Source organism: Puma concolor, chromosome C1, assembly GCF_028749965.1.
Source record: "Puma concolor isolate L17-30 chromosome C1, mPumCon1.1.hap2, whole genome shotgun sequence".
Taxonomy (NCBI): domain Eukaryota; kingdom Metazoa; phylum Chordata; class Mammalia; order Carnivora; family Felidae; genus Puma; species Puma concolor.
Genome location: NC_141674.1, coordinates 159,332,952 through 159,357,945, shown reverse-complemented (window position 1 = coordinate 159,357,945; position 24,994 = coordinate 159,332,952). Strand labels below are relative to the sequence as shown.

Sequence of the window (24,994 nt, the reverse complement as noted above, 5' to 3'; positions counted from 1 at the left end):
AAGAAGTTTGGTGCCTTTGAAGAAATGTAAGGAGGGAAGTGCAACAATCAGACTTTTGTTTTGTAAAGATAATGCTTGCTGCAATGAGGGAAAGCAGATCAACCAGTTAAGTTAGAGGAGCCACCGATGATGAGGGTGGAACCAAACCTGTGGATCTGCAGGTGATAAGAAATGTAGAGAGTCACCATGGGATAGAGAGAAAGCTTTTATTTGTGGCTTTTTGGGGATAATTCATGTTATTTGTTTTATAAGTTGATATGCTTATTTATGGGAGTATTAGACATATCTTTTCAGTGTACATCCATGTTATATACATTTATAACTACTTGATAGTATTTTCTTGAATCCTTTGTTTTAAACACTTCTACCTCATTGACCATCTAGGCATGGTGTGTGATGTCTTCTGTGGTTTATCTCACTGACTCCTAGTTGGTACAGCTCACATAAGAGGCATCTAGAAATGTGTAGGCTTTTTTTGGGGGGGGGGCGTTGTCATAATGCCTGAGTGTCACTGCTAGGCGTTGAGAGGAGGGATGCTACACTAGCTGCAATATACAGGACAGTTCTATACTACAAGGAGCTGTCTAGTCCCAAATGCCAATAGTATTTCTGTTGAGGGTCCATCTTGGTTGACAGGGAGTGAAGGAAGGAATAATACTACTAATAAGAACTGACATTTTACTGAAACTTACTATATGCCTGTGATATAGTCACCATAGTTATAGTGTTCAATCCTTGTGTCAGTTTGGGGAGGTTCTATCCCCATTTTAAAAATGAGCGCACTGAGACAGAGTAGGAGGACTGGCTCTGGGTCTTGCATGCTTAATTAACTCTAATACCGACTGAACCATCCAAGCGCCCAATTCTTTAACTTTTATTGAATACATACTCAGTTTAATACAATAGATTGATCAATTACAAGAGGACAGTGAGAAATACATTTGCATGGTGTGCTTATACTTTATTAAATATCTCAGAATACATCTCTTGGAGACATTTCATCCAGTTTAGTAGAATATTAGCAAAGTATCACCTCCAAGTATTTTTTAAAATATGGAAAATGATCACATTTATTGATTAGGAGAAACTCTTACTTGATGGCAAAACAGTTGGTGCTCTATAGATGTCTTGTGACTTGAATTGACTCTATGGAGGCACTAAGTGGTTTTAGAGGGTGCTATGATCTTGAAAATTTGGTTTTTACTTCATGTAAAAGGGAATCTGCCTCAAGCACTCAAGGTCTTTGTAATTTGAAGGCATGTGTCAGTGATACAGGATGAAAAATGTGTCTCTTTCTTGGACATGCCTTACACTTTCTTGCCTCTGCCAGTTCCAGTTTGTTTCCTCTGCCAGAAATACCCATCCCTCAGATCTGTGTATTGGGGATTATGCGCTCCTTTCTCCACAGGGCCTTTCTCGATTTCCACTCAATGTTATCTAAACCTCTCTTACCGCACTTATCATCATACCATGAAGTATAATTATTTATGTATGTATTTTATCTCCTCTAGAATAGGACCACTAATGCTGAGTTATGCCTGCCTCCCCTGGTATCCTGTGTCTGGAACAAAGCCATGTGGAAGCAGGAGCTTGAGAAATATTTGTTTTGGTAGATATTTAAAAGAACCACATGAGTGTAGTAAAGCAACTCCATCACCTAGGAGAGGTGATAGGACTGTTGTTGCAGAGAGGATTTTGTTTGGCTTGACCAGGATAAACATTTGTTTTTCTAACCAGCAGTAGAAGGCTGGCTTGGTACTCCTGTGACACCTGTCTTCCTGCTCCACCATACTCTGGTGGTGGCATCCATCCCTAAGGTCACCTCATTGTCCGAAATAGCTGCTTTAGCCACAGCCATCACTGCTCCGTGCCAGGTAATGGAAATGGAGGAGGAAAAGGAAGAGTGTGCCTTCTGTCTTTAAAAAGACTTCCCAGAAGTCCTGTACAACACTTCTGCTTGCATTTCATCTCCTTGATTATGACTTAATCCCATGACCACACTTAGCTGAAGTCTGGGAAATGTAGCCTTTCAGCTGAAGACCTGTTCACCTGAATAAAATTGAGATTCTCTTTCTGCATAGGAAGGGGGAATGAATATTGGGGTAGGCTACTTTGGTCTTGGCCATAGATGGCCAGGTAACACTGGGCATTTGTTCAGTGTTGAGGATCACATTTTGGGAGAGACAGAGACCATCTGAAATGAATTTGGAGGAGAGAAACAAGGATGGTGAGAGAATGGAGGCTATGTTATGGGAAAAAGGCTGGAAAAACTAGAGCTTCTTGGGGAGGTAAGAGGGAACAAATGGCTGGCTTTCCCCAGATATTTGAAGGACCATCATGTGGAAGAAGGATAAGCCTATTTTAAATGGTTCTGAGGGATAGGAAGGAAATTGTTGGTGCATAGCATGCACCAATGGAATGTTGGAATTCTACTTTAAGGTCTCTTTTAACCTTTGACCTTATGTAGTAGAGCTATATTACTGTATATATGTCTGTGAGTCTCTGATTTTAAGGTTAGAAATACTGCTTGTTCCCTGGTTTCTTTATATCAAAATCAACCCCCCCCTTAAAAAATATTTTTTAGAGAGAGAGAGAGAAAAAGAGAGCTCAAGCAGGGGAGGTAGGGAGGGAGAGAGAGAGAGAGAGAGAGAGAGAGAGAATCCCAAGGAGGCTCTGTGCTGTCAGCACAGAGCCTGACTTAGGGCTCAGGCTCACAAACTGCAAAATCATGACCTGAGCCGAAATCAAGAGTTGGAAGCTTAAACCAACTAAGCCACTCAGCTGCTCCTAGAATCCCCTTTCTTTCTTTCTTTCTTTCTTTCTTTCTTTCTTTCTTTCTTTCTTTCTTTCTTTCTTTCTTTCTTTCTTTCTTTCTTTTTTAAAGTTTTTTTTAATGTTTATTCATTTTTGAGAGAGAGAGAGAGAGCTAGAAAGAGCACAAGCAGGGGAGGGTCAGAGAGAGAGGGAGGCACAGAATCTGAAGCAGGCTTCAGGCTCTGAGTTGTCAACACAGAGCTCGATGTGGGTCTTGAACCCACCAACTGCGAGATCATGACCTGAGCCGAAGTTGGACGCCCAACCGACTGAGCCACCCAGGTGCCCCAAATCTTTTCTTAATGGTTGTTTTAATGGTGATACAGTCAGCAGTTTACATTTTGCAAAGCACAGGAATTTCCTCTTGCCAGATGTGGCCTCAGTTTCCTTCATGCTTGGCTTTCTTCAAAATGTCGTGGAGTAAGAAACAATTTCCACACTTAGGGTGTAGTGAGAATTCTTAGGTTGTAAACACTTAATATGAAGGTTTAGTAACTTCATATTTTTTAACTCAGTAATTCAATAAATACTGTCACTCTCAACTTCTTTGGACTGAGATATCTATGTACTAAACAATTTAAATACCCCTAAAATGTAATTGTTTAAGTGTCTTAAAAACAGCTATTATCAACAAAAAAATAAGCTTTCAGAGAGTTTATTTCACTAAGTAGTAATGTATTTTTGAAAGTGCATAGAGTAGACACATGCCTGAAAACTTGCCTATCTTTGTGAATTAAGTTCTACTCTTCTAGTTCAGTTTTATTTTGAATGCAGATATATTTTTCTCTTCTAAACTTCAGATATAAGAAACAGTTAAAGAGAGAATATAATTAAAAATTTTTTTCCTTTAATGTTTATTTTGAGAGAGAGAGAGACAGAGTGCAAGTGGGAGAGGGGCAGACAGAGAGGGAGACACAGGATCTGAAGCAGGCTCCAGGTTCTGAGCTATCAGCACAGAGCCTGACGCAGGACTTGAATTCACTGCAAGATCATGACCTGAGCCGAAGTTCGATGCTTAACCAACTGTGCTACTCAGGTGCCCTGAGAGAGAATATAGTTTAAGATGAAACTGATAATTTAGTAATAAGGTATTATTCAAATTTCAGTATTAAATCAACTTTTTTTGGGGAAAGAAGCTATCATAAGTTAATTTAAAAAGATTTTCAAACTATGTTGCAATTATGAATATGGAAATGCTAGAGTATGAGCAAATGTGTATGAAACAAACTAAAATTCAAAGGGAGACAATATATAAAGGACCAGAAAACACTTGTCTAAAATATTAATAATAACTAACATTTGTTGAACACTTAGTCATGTGCCAGGCTTATACTCCTTTTTCTATCTTCATATTAACCTCATAATAAGAGCTCTTATTATCCCATCTAAAAAGATGAGGAAACTGAGGCGTAGAAATTAAATAACATACCCGCCATAGTGTTATTAAAGCAAGAGCTGGGGTCTGAATCTATCTAGCCTGTAGGACTCCAGGGGCTGGCTTCTGGGAAATTACTTGGCTTTTGAACAGTCAGTCTTCCCTTCCTCCCTCCTTTTTTAGAGTAGTATATCAAGCACATTGCTGGCTGGTTATTCAGACTTTGTCTTTTAATCTTCAACAGAAAAGCTGTTGGCTTTTAGACATACTGGGCTGATTGGAAGAAGGGGAATACAGACTATTGCATTTGCTATGCATTCCTAAAGTTGCTCTTTGATCAGCAAGCTTTGATCAGCATTCCTTGATCAGCAAGCTTTGTAACACTGGGTGGGCCTCCTTGTGTGTACCTGTATGTGTATACAGGCGTATGTACGTGTAGATTCCATATTGGGTGGAATTGGTAAATCTTGCACTTCTAGTGGAAGGAGTTTTTTGAGTTACAAATAAAGTAAGGGGTTTCAGTTTACAAAAGAACCCAAATAATAGTATTTCAGTAAATCATCTTCATTTGTTATTTGGGTCTCTCTAGGCCTTTGGAGTCATTGCTTTTGCAATATTTCTTTAATGCCTTTCTCTTCAGCCCAGAGTAATCTAAGACACGTTCACTGATGCAGAGATGACACCAAATTCTCCCGGGAAGCCCTTTGAGTGTGTTTTAATTGGGCTGTGCTTTTATGGAAAAGTGCTGTCTCACTGCTGATGAGGTTTTGGCACCAGCAAAGATGGCCTTGTACAGGTACCACCACCTATGTGGAGTCCTGATAAGATACTCTGTCCCCCTAAAATCTGCCCCGCCAAGCTGGTGAAGAAGGTATTTGTGCATTAGAGAATACCTAAATGCCACCATCAGAAAATTCATTCCTTTGCAGAAGGACTCCCTATTTTCTGCTGTAAATGCAAATACCCAAGGAAGGGCTTTAGAAACCACTTAAACTTTGCTGTTAATAAGTCACTGGGAACAGATTTTGGGGGTCAGGGGTGAGAGCCATGAAAGCTGTAGCCACATTATGGGGATCCAAGGGACAGAGAAGAAAAGGATTTTCAGACAGGGGTGTGGGGAAATGAAGCGGAGGTGGGACCATTTAACTAGATAAGGCCCTAATTGCCTCATTCCTGGACTATCAGAAGAGCCTTTTAAGTTTAAGTTGCTTTTCCCTTCTTCATAACTTTACCCACCAAACTTAGTGAAGTGTTGAGTGCTCTTAGTAAACGGTGAGCATAGCCCTGCTCGGGGAAGAACTGGCTTCACTTAAGTTTCTGGCAGGACTTGGGGGTGGTTATACTGGTTTGCTTAAGGAGAGCCAAACTGTGGCCTTGTTCTCTTCACAAAGGTGTCCAGCTAGTTGTTGTTCTCCCTTCTTAAGAACACTCAGATGAACGGTCTACCGGAGCTTCAGTCCATGTTTGTTGGAATTTGGAGCCGATGCTCTGTGAGGGTGGAGAATACTTAGGAAGGCGGTAAGGCCTCAGGGAAGCCTAAGGCTGGGGTCATGTCGCTGGGATATTTTACTCTTCTTCTTGGAGGGATTGGATGTCCGAGTTTCATAAAGCCTTTCTCATTCAGCTAGAAGCGAACAACTTTGTCATCTCGAGCTTTCCTTTGAATATATTGTAAAGGCATGATCACACATGATTTTAGTCAAAAAATGCTTGCATTTTGTAGCATTTTTCTATAATATAGGAGAAAGTTTAGAGAACTAGGATAATGACTATCTTAACACTTGTAGGAAGAATTTGAAATACCATTCTTTTGAACCTAGGACGTGGAGCATTTCTGAACTTTCTAAATGGAACGATTTTTAGCTTAGTTTCACTTGATTAAAATCCTGAATTTCTTGGGATGCCTGGGTGACTCAGTTGGTTGAGTGTCCAACTCTTGATTTCTGCTCAAATCATGGTCTCACAGTTTGTGGGTTTGAACCCCGCATCGGGTTCTGCTCTGACAGCATGGGGCCTGCTTGGGATTCTCTCTCCCCTTCTCTCTGCCCCTCCCTCTTACCCTCTCTCTCAAAAAATAAATAACTTTTAAAATCCTGAATTTATTTATGACCTTCATTTCTTTATGTCCATGTAGAGGCACACACTGAGGTCAATAGGAAAACTTGGGAGTTCATTGTATAGTGTAATAATGACTCAAGGCTCATTCTGGGAAAGCCTTTATATGTATCATCAAGTGTGTGTGTGTGTGTGTGTGTGTGTGTGTGTGTGTGTGTGTTGAAATTATACACTTAACAGTATTCCACATATAAACTCCAGAGGATCACCTAAAGAGAGTGATTTTAAAATAGATGAAATAATAAAAAATGGTCATTGTGGGAAAACAGAAAGATGCATAAAGAAAAGCGAAACTGGTGGCAGCCTTGGTTTTGGGTCTAGCTTGACCTTTGTTTCCTAGAATAAATCTTGATTTTCAGTCTTGCCCTTGACTCCAGACTTGGCTATTGGATACTTTGTTCTTGGGCTGGAGGCAAAGCAACCACTGTGCTCTCAGTGCTGAGTGAGCTTCCTGGAAGCAAGGTGGTGCAGGGTTGGGAGGTTTTCTCTCAATTAGAACAAACAGCTCTTATCTGGTGGAGGTATTGATCCTGGAGTATTTTATTACCTAGACTGTTACAATGTTAGAATTGGATGACAGGTGGGAGTACCCAGGAGGGAACGAGCCTTCCTGGAAGGACTATTTCTAGCATTGTGCTGGTGTTTTACAGTTCTCTTCAGTCCTCACTTGAACCTGATGTTGTAGGTCAGAAAATTTGCAGGTTAAGGAAACTGCGTATCAGAGTTCATTAAATTTTTTTTTAAAAAACGTTTATTTTGAGAGAGTGAGCAGGGGAGGGGCAGAAAGAGGGAGAGAGAGAATCCTAAGCAGGCTCTGCAACTGTCATCACAAAGCCCAATGAGGGGCTCGAACACACAAACCGAGAGAGATCATGACCTGCGCTGAAATCAAGAGTTGGATGCTTAATCAGTTGAGCCACGCTGGTGCCCCATGTATTAGAGTTTAAATCCAGGTCCCCCAAGCTAAGTCAGTTAAGCAACAAATATTTATTGAGTGAAGAGTCAATTGTTAGTAAGGCAAATAGTTCCTACCCTCATGGAACTTAGAATGATGTAGGGACAGTCAGTGCTATTGCAAGGGTTGAAACCCATGTGTTCTAGTATTTTCTCTATTAGTATCTTGTTTTAGCTCTTTTTTGTAAAATCTGAATTTGTTACTAAATTTAATTAAAAATTTCTTCAATTATTATAATACCTAAGGACTCATTCTGAATATCAGCACATTCATTCAATATCTAATTTACAACTGTAACCATAGATACCCAATTTCCAGAATTGAGACAGCCAACTAAAAATTCTTGTTTTTGACCAAATCCTTCATGTCAGTTTATTTTTTGGTTGCCTTTTTAAAAAGTGCAATATAGACAATATTCCAGTAAGAGATGGTTTTAATTATTTGTGTCAACAAAGGTTTTATTGTGTGTACTTTCTAGTATAGTTTATTACTGGAATCATTACTTTTTTCCAGCATTGAAATTCTAAGGTTTTATTTTAATGCATGGTTAAAAGTTTAAATTTATAATGATAGGTTTTTTACTATCATTATTTATTGTGTTTATAGTAGAGATTAGGTAAAATCTTAGGAAATGCACTCCACATTGTTTTTCCTGCTTCTGACAATCACCACAGATAAACTTATAATTTTATTTAAGCTGTTCTTAATATTAGGACACTAAAAATTCACCATATGTAATCAGAAACCCACACCCCATTTTATCACACACAGGTATCAGTTGGAGACAATATAGTATTGTTGATTCTGTGTCAATAAGCTATTGAGTTGTTTCGAGTCATGGTAATCACATTATAACACAAAGTGATGACATTTATAGAGACTGGAAGTGATTTGGAGACCTATAAATGCTCTTCAGCACAGGCATAACAAACCCGGGCCAAGGGACTCTTTCTGTAACAGATAACCAGCTGGCGAGGCATGTCCTAAAGTTATTTTTGCTCAATCTGTTAAGATCAGTACAGCAGAGAAGACAAGAAATTCATTCAAACGTGAAAGTCTTTGCAAATATAACAGATCCTATTTTATAAATTCCCAAGTTAACAAAGGCAGCCCTACCTTTGACTCTGTATAAGGAAACCAAAATCATGATTATGTTAGCAAATTGCTTATAATAAAAAATTATAGCTTTTGATTTGTGGAATCAGATGTTCTTATAGCCTTTTGGGGGGGGTGCAGAGTACTTTTTCCACTCTAGAGTAGTGCTGGATATAAACACGGGATCCCATCCTTTAGTGAATAAGCAGAGAATAATCTGAACATATAAATAGGCTCCCAAGGATTTGAGGTTGACTTCTTCTAGTCTGTCTGGTGTCTCATGCCAGGTCAGTATGGAAGATGATTGTTGAAATGTTAATTAGATCAGAAGAAACAGTGCCTCTAAACAGTGGCATCCATTATCAAAGTTCAGAAATCACCAAGATTTCAAGCCTTTATCATCTTTTGGAAATCATCTTGGCCATACACACCTACACACACACACACACACACACACACACACACACACACACATTTTTTTAGACTTTTCTTTTTAAGTTTATTTATTATTTATTTTGAGAGAATGAGAGTGAGAGTGGGGGAGGGGCAGGGAGAGAGGATGAGAGAGAGAATCCCAAGCAGGCTCTGCACTGTCAGCACAGAGCCTGATATGGGGCTCCAACGTACGAACCATGAAATCATGACCTGAGCCCAAAATCAGATGCTTAACCAACTGAGCCACCCAGGTGCCCCTCATCCATATATTCTAATGGATTATATATTGTTTATTTATTGAATGTCATCTGGGTACTAGCAGGTACTGTACTAGGCACTAGGATTACAGAAGTATTTAGTCCTGCCCTTAGGAGCTCACAGTTTAGAATTATGCTTTGTTCGTGGTAGAATCGTAATTGAATCCTGCCACCTTACCATTTACTCTTCCTTTGGTGGTCACTCGATCTCATCTACTTCCTCTGTTCTTTACTTTTCATATATCAGGTCACGGTGGGAGAATTTTGAGCTTCTGTGTATAAAATTCTTTCTGAACTATAACTTGTCACTAGAAGGGAAAAAAATACAAAAAAAAATGTGTAAAACAACAAAAATTGGTTAATTTTTTAAGAAAGATAATGACACCATACATTTTTATTAAAAATAATGATGTCAGTTTATCAGATGATTAATTATCAGTACTTATTCCCAAGAACAGGTTTTTAAACTTACTGGTGGAATTATTTTCACATTCTTGCTGCATAATATTTAAGAGTTTAAGAAAGTTCTTTGTTGGCAGAAACCCTACATGCCCATAGCTAAATCATTAAGGTTGAGTCATACATGTGTGTACCCCCATTAGTCTCCTAACAAATGAACTATGATAAAAGTCAGTGTTTGTGTCAATAACAATGTAATGAGCCCCACAATAAGTGTCAAAATTCCTGATCAGAGTTGTCATCACACTTGTTTATTGACATGGAAACATTGTTTGCTTCAGAGTAAATTATATATATATATGTATATATGTATATTTATGTATGTATTTTATATGTAGTATATCTGATCTCTACTTTTTGAAAATGTACACATTAGAATCAGATGGTTGTTTAGTTCCTAGCATGAAATTTGTGACCAATAAACCCACTTAGCAATTACGTCCTGGTCCAGTCTGGATTTGGGACAAAGCTAAATAAGAATGAGTTAACCAAATTGAGGTTAGGGTTCAAGATGCTAGCTCTTATTAAATTCAGTGTCTGGACACTGATTATTGACCATAACACTTCTCCTTTCCTCCCTCTTCCTTTTTCTCTTCTTTCTATTTTTGCCTCTTCTTGCTCTTTTCATGCCGTCAGAGCTTGTTGGTGTAACTATTGTAATAGTTAAGAATGAAGTAACATGGAATAGAGGAGAAAGAGTACGGTGAGGTGTTTGTAAGATTCAGCCAAGAAGATCTATTTAGCATTTACAACTGATTTAGTCTGTGGCTGTAGAGAATCACCAAATCCACCAGTTGGGAATCAATTTCTCCTTCTGCTGCTATTGTAATTTCCAGTATCAAGCCATTGTCCATTTGATAACCTGGTGATCTAATCTGCTTGTTAAGGTGACCAAATTAGCAGTGATATTTGCAACTTTAACATATCTGTTTTAATTTGATTTATGGTTCAACACTTGGGGCTAATGCATCAAGAAAACCTTAGTTTGTTGCTGTCTGTAAACTTTGGGTTGAGAGTGGGTCTTTTGCACCATTTATAAGCCATAGGCAGGAAAGCTGCCTGTCTGGAGATGTCTGTAGTCCCTTATTTCTCACAAGTGCCTAGTTTCTTTTTTAGTGTTTGATTCCATTCAACCATTTTCCAGTAATTCATATTTGCTAGTCACTAAGCCATATAAGAATACTTGGGGCAATTGGGGTTGGAAGTCAGCACTTAAATCAGGGTGATTTATAGTTTTTGTACAAGGCCTGTTAAATTATTATGTGCTGAAGGGTATTTTAGACTTTTCTTATGTATAGCGTGATTCAGTGGTTCCTTACTTACCTGAGCAGGCGACTGTTTCAAATTTTCTTCTGTTTGGATAGTGTTCTTTATGGCATCCTGTAAGTATAGCTCTTTGGCCATTAGAGAGGTAGAAAACCAGGTAGTCCCTTAGAGGGAGTGGGGTTGAAGGTCTTGGACTTAGATTTCTTCCATGTGGAGGAGGAGTCCATCCACAGGAAACACAGTGACTGAGCTGATACAGAAAATACTACATGAATTACTTGGAAGTACAGAAAAGACTAATACAAATATAGTGTCAGTGTTTTGGTAGTGGCTGCCAGGAAGTTTTCATTGCGGAGTGTTCTGGGTAAAATCTTGGAGAGTCCTTTGAATGTTTTAAGCACTCATGTGATTGCCAATTTATATTTTATTTCAAAATTTTTAAGTGTAGCAGAGATCGGGTAAGGACATATGAAGAAATTTTTTGTTACGATAATTATACAGGTGGAAAAAGTTTGCCCCATAAAGCAGATGTGTCTGTGATTTTGTTTTTCATAACAATGATCCTTTTACATTAATGAAGAACTGCCTGAGGATTTCAGATTTTCAGCTTTTTTTTTTTTCTCTGTGTGACTCCCCCCACCCTTGAATGGGTAAGCCTGTGGATGCACTGTGGAACATTCCAGGGTGAAGTAGGCCTCCCTGGAACTTAGATTCTTTATCACACTCCCAGGGGAGTTGATTTCAAGCTGCTGGTACTAGGAGCTGCAGCATATTGCCCAATCCCAGGCCCTCTTATTGCTGGGTGGGAGGGAGTGGGATTGCTGTTTAAGAAATTTTATTATCTTCAGAAGGGAAGAATTTATTATAGGGGTTTTGGTAGATGATCTCTTTCATGTGGATTAAGATGTTTTGAGCTCTGAATGTCCAAGCTGCTTAGAGGTTCTAAGTTGTTCTCAACTGGGGGTGGTACCGCCACTCTCGAGTGATGTTTGGACATGTATGGGGTGTTATTGTTGTCACGGTGACCCCGGGGAAGGGCACTATTGGCATTCCACATATGGGGGCCAGAGGTGCTATACATTCTGCTTTGCCTGGGGCAATTAAATAATTGTCCCACCTTAAATGCCAACTGTGTTCTCTTGAGAACCCCTGAGAAGTGTGGTTTTATTCATAATGCTCAGGAGTACTGCCTGAAAGTCTGGTTGTTGGGGTAGGAGGTGCTCAGTGAAAAGTAAGTGGGATGTGAGAGACTAGGGGGAAGGGGAGGAAGGCAGGTAGCTTGTGTTTAAATGAAAATGGGAAATAGCTCAGTAAGTACAGGTGGAAACAATTTCCAGATTGAGAGGCTGCTCTGATAGGGCCTCACGTTATTCTGCTGGCTTTTGGTTATTGGAAAGGCACTTAAAAAATCATTAAGCGAATAACTATCTTTTTCTTTTTTTTTTTTTTTAATTCTTAAGTTAGTTAACATACAGTGTAGTCTTGGCTTCAGGAGTAGAATCCAGTGATTCATCTCTTATGTATGACACCCAGTGCTCATCCCAAAAAGTGCCCTCCTTAGTGCCCATCATCCATTTACAACCCTCCGTTTGTTTTCTGTATTTAAGGGTTCTTTTCTGGTTTGCCTCCCTCTCTGTTTTTATCTTATTTTTCCTTCCCTTCTCCTATGATCATCTGTTAAGTTTCTCAAGTTCCACATACAAGTGAAATCATGTGATATCTGTCTTTCTTTGACTTATTTCACTTAGCCTAATACCCTCCAATTCCACCCACATTGTTGGAAATGGCAAGATTTCACTTTTTTACTGCAGAGTAATATTCCATTGTATATATATATATAGAGAGAGAGAGAGAGAGAGAGAGAGAGCGCGCACATCTTTATCCATTCATCAGTCGATGGACTTTTGGACTCTTTCCATACTTTGGCTATTGTTGATAATGCCGTTATAAACATCGGGGTGCATCTGCCCCTTGGAATCAGCATTTTTACATCCTTTGGATAAATTCCTAGTGATCAGCTGACTTTCTTGACGGATGACTGAATTCCGTAGGCTGGATGCTCAGATACATTCAGCTGTGAGAGGATGGTGGGGAAAGGACAGTAGGATACTTTTGGTGTACCTGTAGAACTTGCTGATCATTTAGCATGCAAGTGGACCAGGCCTGGGGCAACTTGAGGGGCTTCAAGATGAGACTCATCTCTGCTAGCAGCCTCTCAGTGAACCACTGACCAGCTTGCTCACTGAGCTCATTTATGCTCTGGGTCGGTTTCTGGGGAAAGAAATAGAGCTCCAAGCCCTTCTCATGGTCAAAGTCTGTATCCTCCTCCAGGCTTACATCTACCCAGAACCACTGTTAGTTTTAAACAGTTACTGGCACTAGTGATCTCTAAGCTTTCTTAAAGTTGACCCGTTTGATCACGTCACTCTCTTGCTCGACATTTTCGGCCCTTTATTGTCCATCTTCCCAGCCTTGTTGTCCTCCACTTACAAGTAGTTCCTTATGCCGTGGAGGCCTGCACATTAGGCCTTTACCCATGATAGGCTTCTCGCAAGTTGTTTGGACGCTACACAAAGGACTGGTCCTTCCTCTTCACTTACCCAAATACTGCTCATCCACAAAGGCCCAGTGAAGTCTTATTCTCCTTCATGAAGCCTTCTCTAATCACTCCAGCATGTGGTATTAATTTTTTTCTCCTTGAGACCAGTTGATTTTTATTGTCTATGTTGCTTATTTGGAACCAAATCCTCTACAGTCATATGGCACAGCTTTGGAATCAGTCTACCTAGGTCTGAATCCCCACCTCACTACCTACTAGTTGTGAGATTTTGTCAAGCCTCAATCTCCTCATCTATGAAATGGGGCTTTTAATACAGTCTCACAGAGTTGTGATAGATAAGTGGGATAATCTATGGAAAATACTTAATACATGGCTAATTTATATTATATGTTACTTTTGTCCCCCCAGAATTTATAAACTCTATTAAAAAAAAACCCAACCATATCTTAACTTTCTTTGTTTCTTCCACAAGCTCTAGAACAATGTTTTGCATGTAGTAGGTATAGATTTTTTTTTTTTTTTTTGGTGGCTTTAGTGAATCTGACATATTCTTTTGGGTCTCTCTTTTTTTTTTTTAACTACACTTACATGATGTGTATACATGATCACTCATTGAGTGGCTTTGTGAGTTCTGCCTCAAAGTCCTTGACTTCTTGAAATGTCTTGAAATGAATGTCTTCTTGAATCAGGTATCAGGGCTCTGAAACACTATTTTGGAAAAAACAGTCAACTTAGTGGTTTGTAAAGTACATTTAAAAAAAGCCCAGAAGAATTCTGGCCACCTATTTGACAATCTGTTATGAAAACCAGAATGTTGCACAGAAAAAGAGTAGTAGGTTGGTTTGCTGGGCATGTCTGGTTTCAGTTCCATCAATCGAGTCCTTGACAATTCCACCAGTTGATGTTAGGCAGAGCAGGTCTTCCCCACAGTTTGTTACCCTTGCCTGTCATGGCTGCAGTGGTCAAGTTTTGGAAATAAGCAAGTGACTCTAAATCTTTGAAGGGAACTGGCTTTGTTGGTGGGGATAGGGTGTGAGAATTGTAGCGAACCATCACCCAACTTACAAACACTGAATGTATGTCAAGGGAATAAAAATAAAGTACAGAAAAAGTGAAGAAAGAATTATGGATGAATTAAGGAATTGCCTCTTACATTTGTTTGAGCACAGCGAAGGTAACACTATTAACATGTCATGTACTTTTACATGACGTATCTTTATTTATTTTTTAATTTTTTTAATGTTTATTTTGAGAGAGACAGAGAATGAGTGAGCATGGGTGGGGGAGGGGCAGAGAGAGAGGGAAACACAGAATTTGAAGCAGGCTGCAGACTCTGAGCTGTCAGCACAGACCCCGATGTGGAGCTCGAACTCACGCCATGAGATCATGACCTGAGCTGAAGTTAGATGCTAAATCAACTGAGCCACCCAGGTACCCCATCATATCTTTAAAAAGAGTACATGCACCTCCACTTCCTCAGGTAGACCAAGAGTCTGGAAGAACCAGCACATGTTTAAGAGGATCTAACAGGAAAATAGGATTTGCCGTAGAAATTACCTTACTCTGTTCACTTTGGACAATGTTCCATTGACTACAACTTGCCTTTCTCTTTTGAGAAAAGAATTTATGAGAGGAAAAAAGAAACTTTTACAGGAAACGGTAGGAGAATCAAACCTTTCAATATGACTCAATTTTTTCCTTTTTCTTTTTTAAACTTCTGGACATTCTTCTTTCAAGTAATTTCAAATTTTTCCAGATCTCATTTTCCTTTCTTTGGATTTAAGATAGCAAACAAACTCTTAGAGTGTTACTGCTTGCCTTTATGGTTTTATATGTCTAATGGTTTTACATATATGATACCAAGAGGCTGAATCTTATGAAGAGGAATTTTCATTACCTGATGGATACGTGTTGATTATTCCATGTGGGCCTAGCACTGTGCTAGAGGCTAGAAAGAGTACAGAAGTGGTGTTCTTAATTCAGTACTATTTCCTGCACTGGGAAAACAAGTGACTTCCTCCTCCCTCTAGGCATTATCTGTTTCTCTAACACATTCTTGGTCCAACACTTAGACCAGGAAGCTTGGGATATGGCTATTTATAAAGAAAGGATTATTCTTGTTTTTCTCCAGCTTGGGGCTTTATAAGGTTGGAAAACAAGTTTATTCTCATGTCTAATATAATTTTTCTTGAAGAGATTGAAACTGTTGCTTTTGATTGGCCAATTTCCCTAGGCCCAATAATTTTATATGCAATGTTTGTTGCCAGGTATACCACTCTTCTCCAACTGAATCATACCACATATGATGTGGTCGGGATTCCACACAAGCCCAGTTCACGAAATCAGTTAATGTTGACAGCAACTTTGGAAAAAAAGTCACATTTTTACATTCATTCTCGAGCTTGGTGGAATCATTTCTGTTTCTTTTCTTTTTTGCTTTTTCTCTTTTCTTTCTTTGGTGTAAGGGAACACAGAGCAGTGGTCAATGCGGCACAGATGCCTTTGGACCTGAACTATAACTGTCAGGTCCGAATTCTTGCATTGCACATGTTTGCTATTTGATCTCGGGCAAGTGACTGAACTGCTCTGTGCCTCAAGTTCTTTATTTGTGAAGTGTTCATAAAAATGACGTCTATCTCATAGGGTTTTTATGGAAATTAAATGACTTGAAGTTGGCAAAGTGCTTAGAGTGGTGCATGCCATTTAAGCACCATGCAAGTATTTTTCTTTTCATTTATTTTGATTCTTGGAAAAGGCCAGGGCTTGTGCTGGGGAAATAGTGTGTTTGCTTGGTCCCAGTGGTTTCTTGTCAATGGCTGCCTGGTTCCTAACAAAAGATTTTTATTTCAGTGTGGGTTACGATGTTTTCCTCGTTATTGCAAAATTACCTCTTGGTTAAAACTGGATTGACTGGATATGAATGTTTAGAGACCGTTTGTTGAAAACATTTTTTTCCTTTTGCTCTATTTAGATTTTTTTTTCTTCATAAACTGTTTGGCTCCAGTGTATGAAATCCCTCTCCTCGCTTATTTGGACTTCAAATTATTAAACAATAAGGTGTAGATACCTGTGGCGGGTTGACTTATGTAAAACAAACCGAAATCTGAAAATAAAGTGCTTACAGATGAATTGAAATCGGGGGCACCTGCCATTGTTATCAGACCTGACCCAGACCTTTCCACTAGTAGTTTGCTTCTAAACAGCACATATTCTCTTTATAATAGAGTGAATGACAGGCTTCTGACACCAGTGGAGCACTTTGTTTGATTGCTGGGAGGCCACCCAGCAATGATATAGTATGGGTTTGTTTTTCCTGGAGAGGTATTTCCAAACAATAGTCATTTGGGAGTTACAACAGGCATAGAAGGTAATACTGAAAAGGTGAACTTGATGGATGAATTATCATGGATCTGTTGATAAAGTGAGTAAATGGAGTTTGCTATATTTCTTTAGATAACTGAGTATCTGGGAGATCAATTATGAAAAAACTCTAACTAGAAAGGATTAATTGCAAAATTCCTCCTACCAGTTTTGGTTTGCATGTGTTTTATGCACTTGGCTTTGAAGTGCTTTAAAAAGTGACTTTTGGGTATCTATTTCTTTTTATGATGTGTATAACTTCATATTTTAAGAAAAATGAAAAATAACCTTAAAATCTGACTTGTAATAAAAGTTGCTTAAGGATTATATATATTTTAAAACAGGCAATAAATTGTTTTTTGAGAATTTTCTTCTGTAAGCTCAGTTTCTAAGTTTATGCTTCTCATTTTTTCATAGCAATATGAAATTCTTTGTAAGTAGACTGACCTTTAGATTGTTACCATTTTTCAACCAGAAATTATTAGATACTAAGGGAGACAAATGTACTGAACCTACAAATGTATTATGTTGGATTCCTAACAATAGACCTAATTGATAAAAGTGATTTAATATATGTTGTGTTAATAGCTAAACCTCCAAAGCCCCTAATCTCCCATGGAAATATTGCTTTGTAGAACAAAATCCAATGAGAAGTTCTGGGATTCCAGAGTGAATTTGTACATTCCTTAGGGGCATTTTTGCAAGGGAGGTTGTTGTGTTTTAAAGGTAGTTGATAAGAGACCTGCACCACCAACCCCAGACCTGCACCACCAACCACCATCGTGCATTAGTCTATAGAAGGTATTTGGGTGTACGTATTCCTGTACCACTCGGTACCACCATTTAGCCAAGGGAAGTTTCTGACCATTTGCAGCATACATTATAAATCAGGATGTCACTACCAGACAATCAGATTTGAACATTCCATGAACAAAGTAGCCTATATCCCCTAGGAATAGATCACTTAACTATGTTTATGTCATGCTGTTGATATGCCAGCATTTACACAAGTCAGGATAGCACATTGTTTATTTCTCTTAGGAGTAGATAATTGATCTGTATATTTACCTAATTTTTGCTTAATTAACCAATAACTGAAATAGGTAATTTAGCATGATCACTGAAATACCTGGGGAGAATAATTGTATTCTTTTAACCTCCCAAGTTACTCCTACCACATTGGGCTTGTGAAAGAATAATTTTGTATCTTCTCCAAGTTGGGCTGATGTTGGCTGCTTTCTTTAAAAAAATTTCCTACTTGGCACATGATACCTGGGGAAGTCACTGGTCACATATTTGGGGACTCAAAGGATTTCCAACTGCCTAATTAGTCCCCTGGGGAGACCTAGGATAATTGCTGGTTATATTGGTTGTATGAAATAAACTTGTTTAAGTTATATTCTCTTTCTGGTATCACTAGGGGATATCACTGCCACTTGGGTATGTAGTAACTTTGGGGGACAAATTTGTGCCCTCTGGTGGGGTACAGAGATTTTTCTTTTGTTTGTTTTTTTGGCTTAAAACAAGCAGAGATGAGCTTACAGATCTGGCATCCTACAAATGCGTTCAACAAAAAAGCCAAAATATTGGTCTGAATCTAAGAATGTAGGACCATAAATTGCTATATATGATTTAGTAATAAAAAGGCACTTAAAAAAATAAAGGGCGAAGAACTGAAAAAAGGCAGTCAAGCAAATAAGAAGTTACTCATGATGTTATCATTCAGAGATAAGCACCAATAACATTCTGGTCTTTCTCTACACTCTGTTAAAGGTAAAATTATACATCCTTGTCTTTGTTATATGATATAAGTTTTTATCCAAATCATTTAGAAGTTCTACATAACTATTTTAATGAGTTCTTCATATGTTAATATAAAGATAAGAATTTTATCCTTTTTTTTGAAATTATTGAATATCTAGGAAGCTTGCAATTTATTATAAGTAATGTTGTGATTAAAATCTGCATACATAAATCTTTGTCTAATTCTCTGATTAGTTCCTTAGGGGGGAAAATACCTAAAAATAAAAGAACTAAGAAAAATCACTTTTAAAAAGCAAGATATATGTTGTCAAATTGCTTTCCAGATTGGTTACGTCAAGGTATACTGTAGTGAGCTGTGCACAAAAATGGCCATCTTCCTGCAGACCCTGAAACAGATAATAAAATAACCATTATAAGAATGTTTTCTTCATTTTATAAATAATTTACATTCCTTTGATTACTAATTCATTGAAAAAACTTTTATTTTTATAAAACATTTGTATTTCTTTGAAATATCTATGTGGGTAAGTTTTTTTACTCTTTTTTTTTTTTTTGCATGTGGCATTATAAGAATGTGACAGTGAGCATTTTCGCTGTGAAGATGGGCATTGTATCCCTGCAACCTGGAGGTGTGATGGGACCAGAGACTGCTTGGATGACACGGATGAAGTTGGCTGCCGTAAGTGAGGAGGGGCCGGGCCAAACTCTGTTCGAGTAATATAAGTGCTTCCTGGTGAATTCAGCTGTACCAAAGATACAGTTGTACCTTTAGTGATAGATTCACGACTGGGCTCAAGTCTTTTGAGATGTCTGTTGTTGAATAGAGAACTGATGGCATTAATGATTCTTTTAGTTCTTTGGAGGAAGGGCTTCAATTCACATCCATTTCTATCTTACCCTTATCCCATGACCTTGATATGGAAACAAATTTGTGAGTAGTTTCCTAAAGCCTATAATAAAGTATTTCAGATTATTCACTCTGGAAATTTTGTCCACCAACTGTGATTTGTAATTCAAGGAGGAGTCTTTTGTATATAGGACGTTGCATAGCTTATGCAAATTACACAAAGAGATCACAGAAGAGGTTAGTGTGGTCTTAAATGTTTAAAAAAATGATAGTTAAAAACATGATATATTGTAACTCCAAAGTTTAATAACACAATCACTTTCACGTATATTCACATATATTTCTTCATTTAATTCTGTCAATATTCTGAGATAGGTTTCAAATTAGGAAACAGGCATAGTGAAGTTGAATCATTCATTAAAAACCTCCTTCCTGCACAAATCCCAGCCCTTAACATCTTTTGCTTTCCCAGCTTGCCGTAGGTGATCAATCACACCACTGCAGTTTCATTCATTCTGATTTGTGAACAGACAAGGGTTATCATCCGAAAACCAAGAAATCAGGGAAAAATTAATTTTGTTTGCAATTGTTGGCCATCCTGTGGCACAACAGAACAAACTTTGGTGTATTGTTTGGATCGTGATGCATTTGACAATCAGAGGAGGGTGGGGAATAGGTCCTATTCAGTGCTTCTCAAACTTCCGTGCACAAATGGAGCATCGGGGAGCTTGTTGATGTGCTGGTTTCACATCCATATGTTTGGAGTGGGACCTGAGATTCTGCATTTCTACCAGCTCCCATGTGATGCTCATGCTGCTAGTTTGTGAATCATATTTTGAGCAAGGGAGTAGTTCTATCTGCAGAGACATGATCATGTGCTATCTGTTTGCCTCCTATGGGATTACTGAGTTCATTTTTAGATTAAACACCAGGAACAGAAAAGCAAGAACTGTGTATTCTGGGATAGAGGAATAAATACAGTTGTACCAACAACTCTTTAGAGATTGTTAATGTAATAGCAATGTTCCATAACAACGATAATAACAACAGTACCAACAACAATAGTGACAGCAGCTAACATTATACTTCACTTGCACATAAATTATTTAACTTATTTTTTTATAGCAAACTATGAGATATAGTCCCCATTTTATGGTGCACACATTGAGGCTCAGAGAACCTGCCAAAGATCTTAAGTCAAGAAAATTATAGAAATAATAATTATTCACTTCTGGGTCTTCTTTTCCAAATAGCATGTTTTTTCAGCTCATTATGATGCTTTACTATTAGTTATTACAAAGCATTTCAAATAGTTTAGCAATAACTCATGGTTAGTTTGTATTTAAGTTACATTCTTAATTTGATATTTTTTTGTCATGCCTTTGTGTTTTGGTTGTTTGTTTTATTCTTTGTATTTATTCTTTGCATCATCAGTTTGTTGTGATGCCTTTGCCGCAATTATTTGGCATTGAATGCTGATTAGAGTCCACAGGCTGTTTTATAGGATTGTTTACTATTTGCCATCAATGTGTTAAGCAGGAGTTGACACAGATTGTTTTGAAATAAGCATTGCTTGTTGGTGTAATAGGGTGGATGTTTCACACAATGAGTTGAGTCCTTTCCTGGTTTGTTTTAGCTCCCCCTTCTTGCAAGTCGAACCAATTCCTGTGTCAGGGTGAAGGTCTATGCATCCCTAACTTCTGGGAGTGTGACAATGATGAGGACTGTGAGGATGGCTCCGATGAACATCAGCATTGCCGTAAGTGATTGTAGAGGAATTTTGTTTTGGCCCTCTGGACACCTAAAATTTAAAAATAATAATGGGATGATTCTTTATAAATGCTGAATTGGAACTCAAATCACAGGGGGCACCTATGCCGGCAATCTCACCCAGGGTGAGAAGATATTGAAAGTGTGAACGTGCTGAAGAATTATAAATATACCCCAGCGATTTGGAAATAGGATAGGTTCTCAGTATTAAGAATATGTCACACTCAGTAAAGAAAGAGAACATTTATTGGTATCTGTGGGGGGTGGGCAGTCTTCATTTGTGTGGTTGGCGGTTGGATGGGTCCTTTGGGTCCTGCAGTGCACACTGCATAATAACCTTCCACCCCTTCTGCCTCGGTGTTAAACTGCCTTCTTTTTGATTAAGTGGCAGTGTAGCGAGGTCTGTTGGAAGCATTGTTGCTTGTTGCTTCAGTGACTGCTGGTATAGCTTGCGTCAGATGAACTGCAGGAAGGAGGGAAACGGTAGCCCTGAGGAAGACCTTGGCAGCTGCTGCATTCCTGGACACTGAGGGAGTTCAGGACAGTAAACTGGAAGAAACGCTCCCATTCTAATTTCGTTGGGATCAAACTGTAAAAGAGTTTGAAGTGGGCTTGAAAATAATTTTGAGTGAGAGAGTAATCTTGGGTAAATATTAGATGGCAGCATATGAGAAATATGCCATGTGTAGCATTCCTTTGCTTTCTCTATTAAGGATATTTGTATAATTTCAAATTATTCCTGTATCAATGAGGATGTTTTTGGCTGCAAAGAATGAAACACACGTCTCAGAAAAGTTAAGCAAAGGGGGGAATTTATTATCTCGCACTATAAGAAGCCTAAGTGTATTGTTTTTCCAGGGTTGATGAATTCCCAACTCAGTAAATTATCAGCTAATTTTCTCCCACTTTTCTGCACTCCCATCTTTAGCCTGTTGGCTTTTTGTGATTGTATGAAAGCTGTAGAAGTCCTGGAATTCACATCCTTATAATTTCAGCTTCTAGAAGGGAGAACATAATATCCATTCCGTGTGTGTGTGTGTGTGTGTGTGTGTGTGTGTTTATAAGACAACCCCACCCAAAGCCCCCAAAGTGAAAAACCAAAGATCTTTTAGAAGTCCAGGTTAGACTGAGATGGAAATTGGAGAGGAGATATCTGACTGTAAGGAACTGCTTCAGGCTCTTGACCCCAATTGTCCTGTGGAAGAGTCTAGCTCTGATCACTGTGTGGCATTCACCTTTAAGCCTCCCCCACATTCTGTTTCATTAAATACACATCCCACAAATCATGGGCATCTATCATCACTTTGTTTTTGATTGTAAGATGTCAGCCAAGATCCTGTTGGCATTTTTACAGTCATTGTCCACAAAGATCAAAGAAGAAACAGATGTTTTTGATGGCTACTTCATGTGAGAACTTGTTTAGTCATTATATGACTAGTAATGGAGATTCCATGGCCTTTCGTTGGTCCTGGATTCATTTATAAGAGCTTGGAATTTAGCCCAGTACTTTTGAGTCCAGCATTGACTGTGAACTCTTTTCAGTCGGGCCAAGGGTCTTTTGAGGAAGAGAATAGGAATTCTCAAAATACCCTTGAGTTTGACTTCAGTTTACTCCTAAAATGAAGACTGTATAATTAAACAGCCTGTTAGGGCTTGTAAGTGTTGGTCATGGGGACTTCCAGCAACAAAGAGATGGTGATATTTGGGACAAAGTGATGAAGAAGAAACCAGCAAACTGTGTAGGGCTGTGGAGGGTGGTGGTGGTGACAAGTGACGATCTTGAGGAAGGCATGGACAGGAGCTAATCAAGGCCAAATGGGAGCATGGGATGTCCAGATGAGGTCCAGTTATGTTTCAGGATGTGAACATGTTTCAGGAACAGCAAAAGGGGAAGAACAGATCTGAAAAAGGGAGATGGGGGATGATAGTTCAGAAGTAGTGAAGGGAGGAATTAAAAGTGCCAGGCATAGTAGGGCACAGGAAGAAATCCTTGTTTGTAGGAAATCTGTCTGGGCCAATACTATTTTCTGGCCAATCCCTCAAAGGTCCTAGGGGAAAGAAGCGATGACTGCAGATAGTGAGTCCTCAGTGAGAACAGGATGGGGCTAGATTGTGAATCTCTGGAGAGCAGTGAATATACTTTATGCAGCTCGCATCCCTACTAGCAGATAGTAGGTTCTTGATAAGCGGGTACTGAATGAATTAATGAGTGATGAGTTATTTCTCTTTTGACTAGATAGACCATTTTGGTTCCATTTTCTCTTGCTCCCCACACAAAGTAGGAAGAAAGCTGAGCTGTAGATTGTGATACAATGTAATGGATGACCCCTTGCCAATAATAATATTTACAGAGGGTATGCAAGCTCCTAAGGACAACCACTTGGGAAAAGAGACTGGAGAAAATGTTATAGCAGCAATTTATTTATTTAATTTTCAAAAATGTTTATTTTTTGAGAGAGAGTATGAGTGGGGGGGAGGGGCAGAGAGAGAGAGAGAGAGAGAGAGGGAGAGAGAGAGAGAGAGAGAGAGAGGGAGAGAGAGAGAATCCCTAGCAGGATCTTAGCTGTTAGTGCAGAGCCCCATGTGGGTCTCAATCCCATGCACCAAACTGTGAGATCATGACCTGAGCTGAAATCAAGACGGTTAACTAACTGAGCCACCCAGGTGTTCCCATAGCAGTAATTTATAAGCAATGTTACATGCTATTTTAAATGAGTGTGGATTTCACAATATAATTCTTGCATTTTTAATGTCATAAAATTCTTTATTGGGCATCCTTAGCTGCAGACAGGATATGCCACCACTATATTCACTAAGGTCACCAGGGAACTCCTCAATGTCGGATGGACTTCCCTATTGCACAACTTTGGTGATCACGCCCTCCTTCTGGACACTACTATCTTGGCTGCCATGACGCCTCATTGTCCTGGTTCTTTTCTAAACTGCTTTGATCATTCTATTTTGTACTCCTTTTCTACCCAGCCCGTAAGTATGGCTGTTGCTTAGAGCCCTGCACTTACTCAATGCTTTTCCAGGATAATTTCAACCAACCTTATGATTTCGATGAATCTGGATGGCCTGGTGACACCCAAATTTATGCTTATGACCCAGATTTCTTGCCTGCACATCAGTCTTGCATGTTCAACTGCCTGTTGGAGATCCCCAGGATGCCTCAAATTCAAGGTGTCCCAAGTGGGATTAATAATCTTCTCCCATGAACTGTTTTTTGTTTTTTGTTGATGTACGTGAATTACCTTTAAAAAAATTTTTTTTAATGTCTCTTTGTTTTTGAGAGAGAGAGAGAGAGAGCATGAGCAGGGGTGGGGCAGAGAGAGAGGGAGACACAGAACCTGAAGCAGCCTCTAGGCTCTGAGCTGTCAGAACAGAACCCGACATGGGGCTTGAACCCATGAGCTGTGAGATCATGACTTGAGCTGAAGTTGTGTGCCACTGACTGAGCCATCCAGGCACCGCTATCTTCTTTTTTTTTTAATTTAATTTATTTTTTTAATTTACATCCAAGTTAGTATATAGTGCAACAATGATTTCAGGAGTAGATTCCTTAATGCCCCTTACCCATTTAGCCCATCCCCCCTCCCACAAGCACTTCAGTAAGCCTCTGTTCTCCATATTTGAGTTTCTTATGTTTTGTCCCTCTCCCTGTTTTTATGTTATTTTTGCTTCCCTTCCTTTGTGTTCTTCTGTTCTGTGTCTTAAAGTCCTCACATGAGTGAAGTCATGATATTTGTCTTTCTCTGACTGACTAATTTTGCTTAGCATAATACCCCCTAGTTCCATCCACATAGTTGCAAATGGCAAGGTTTCATTCTTTTTGATTGCTGAGTAATACTCCATTGTATATATATATACCACATCTTCTTTATCCATTCATCCATCGATGGACATTTGGGCTCTTTCCATA

At 38.9% G+C, this 24,994-nt stretch overlaps 1 protein-coding gene across 2 annotated transcripts in view; it reads left to right on the top strand.

The window, feature by feature from the left end:
• Positions 1–24,994, top strand: part of LRP2 (LDL receptor related protein 2) — a 198,578-nt gene that overhangs the window by 17,872 nt on the left and 155,712 nt on the right. For both annotated transcript variants that reach the window (XM_086718833.1, XM_086718832.1), the window contains exons 2-3: positions 19,027–19,134; positions 20,939–21,061. In XM_086718833.1, the coding sequence (XP_086574959.1) occupies positions 19,027–19,134; positions 20,939–21,061 (231 nt within the window). The remainder of the gene's footprint in view (positions 1–19,026; positions 19,135–20,938; positions 21,062–24,994) is intronic.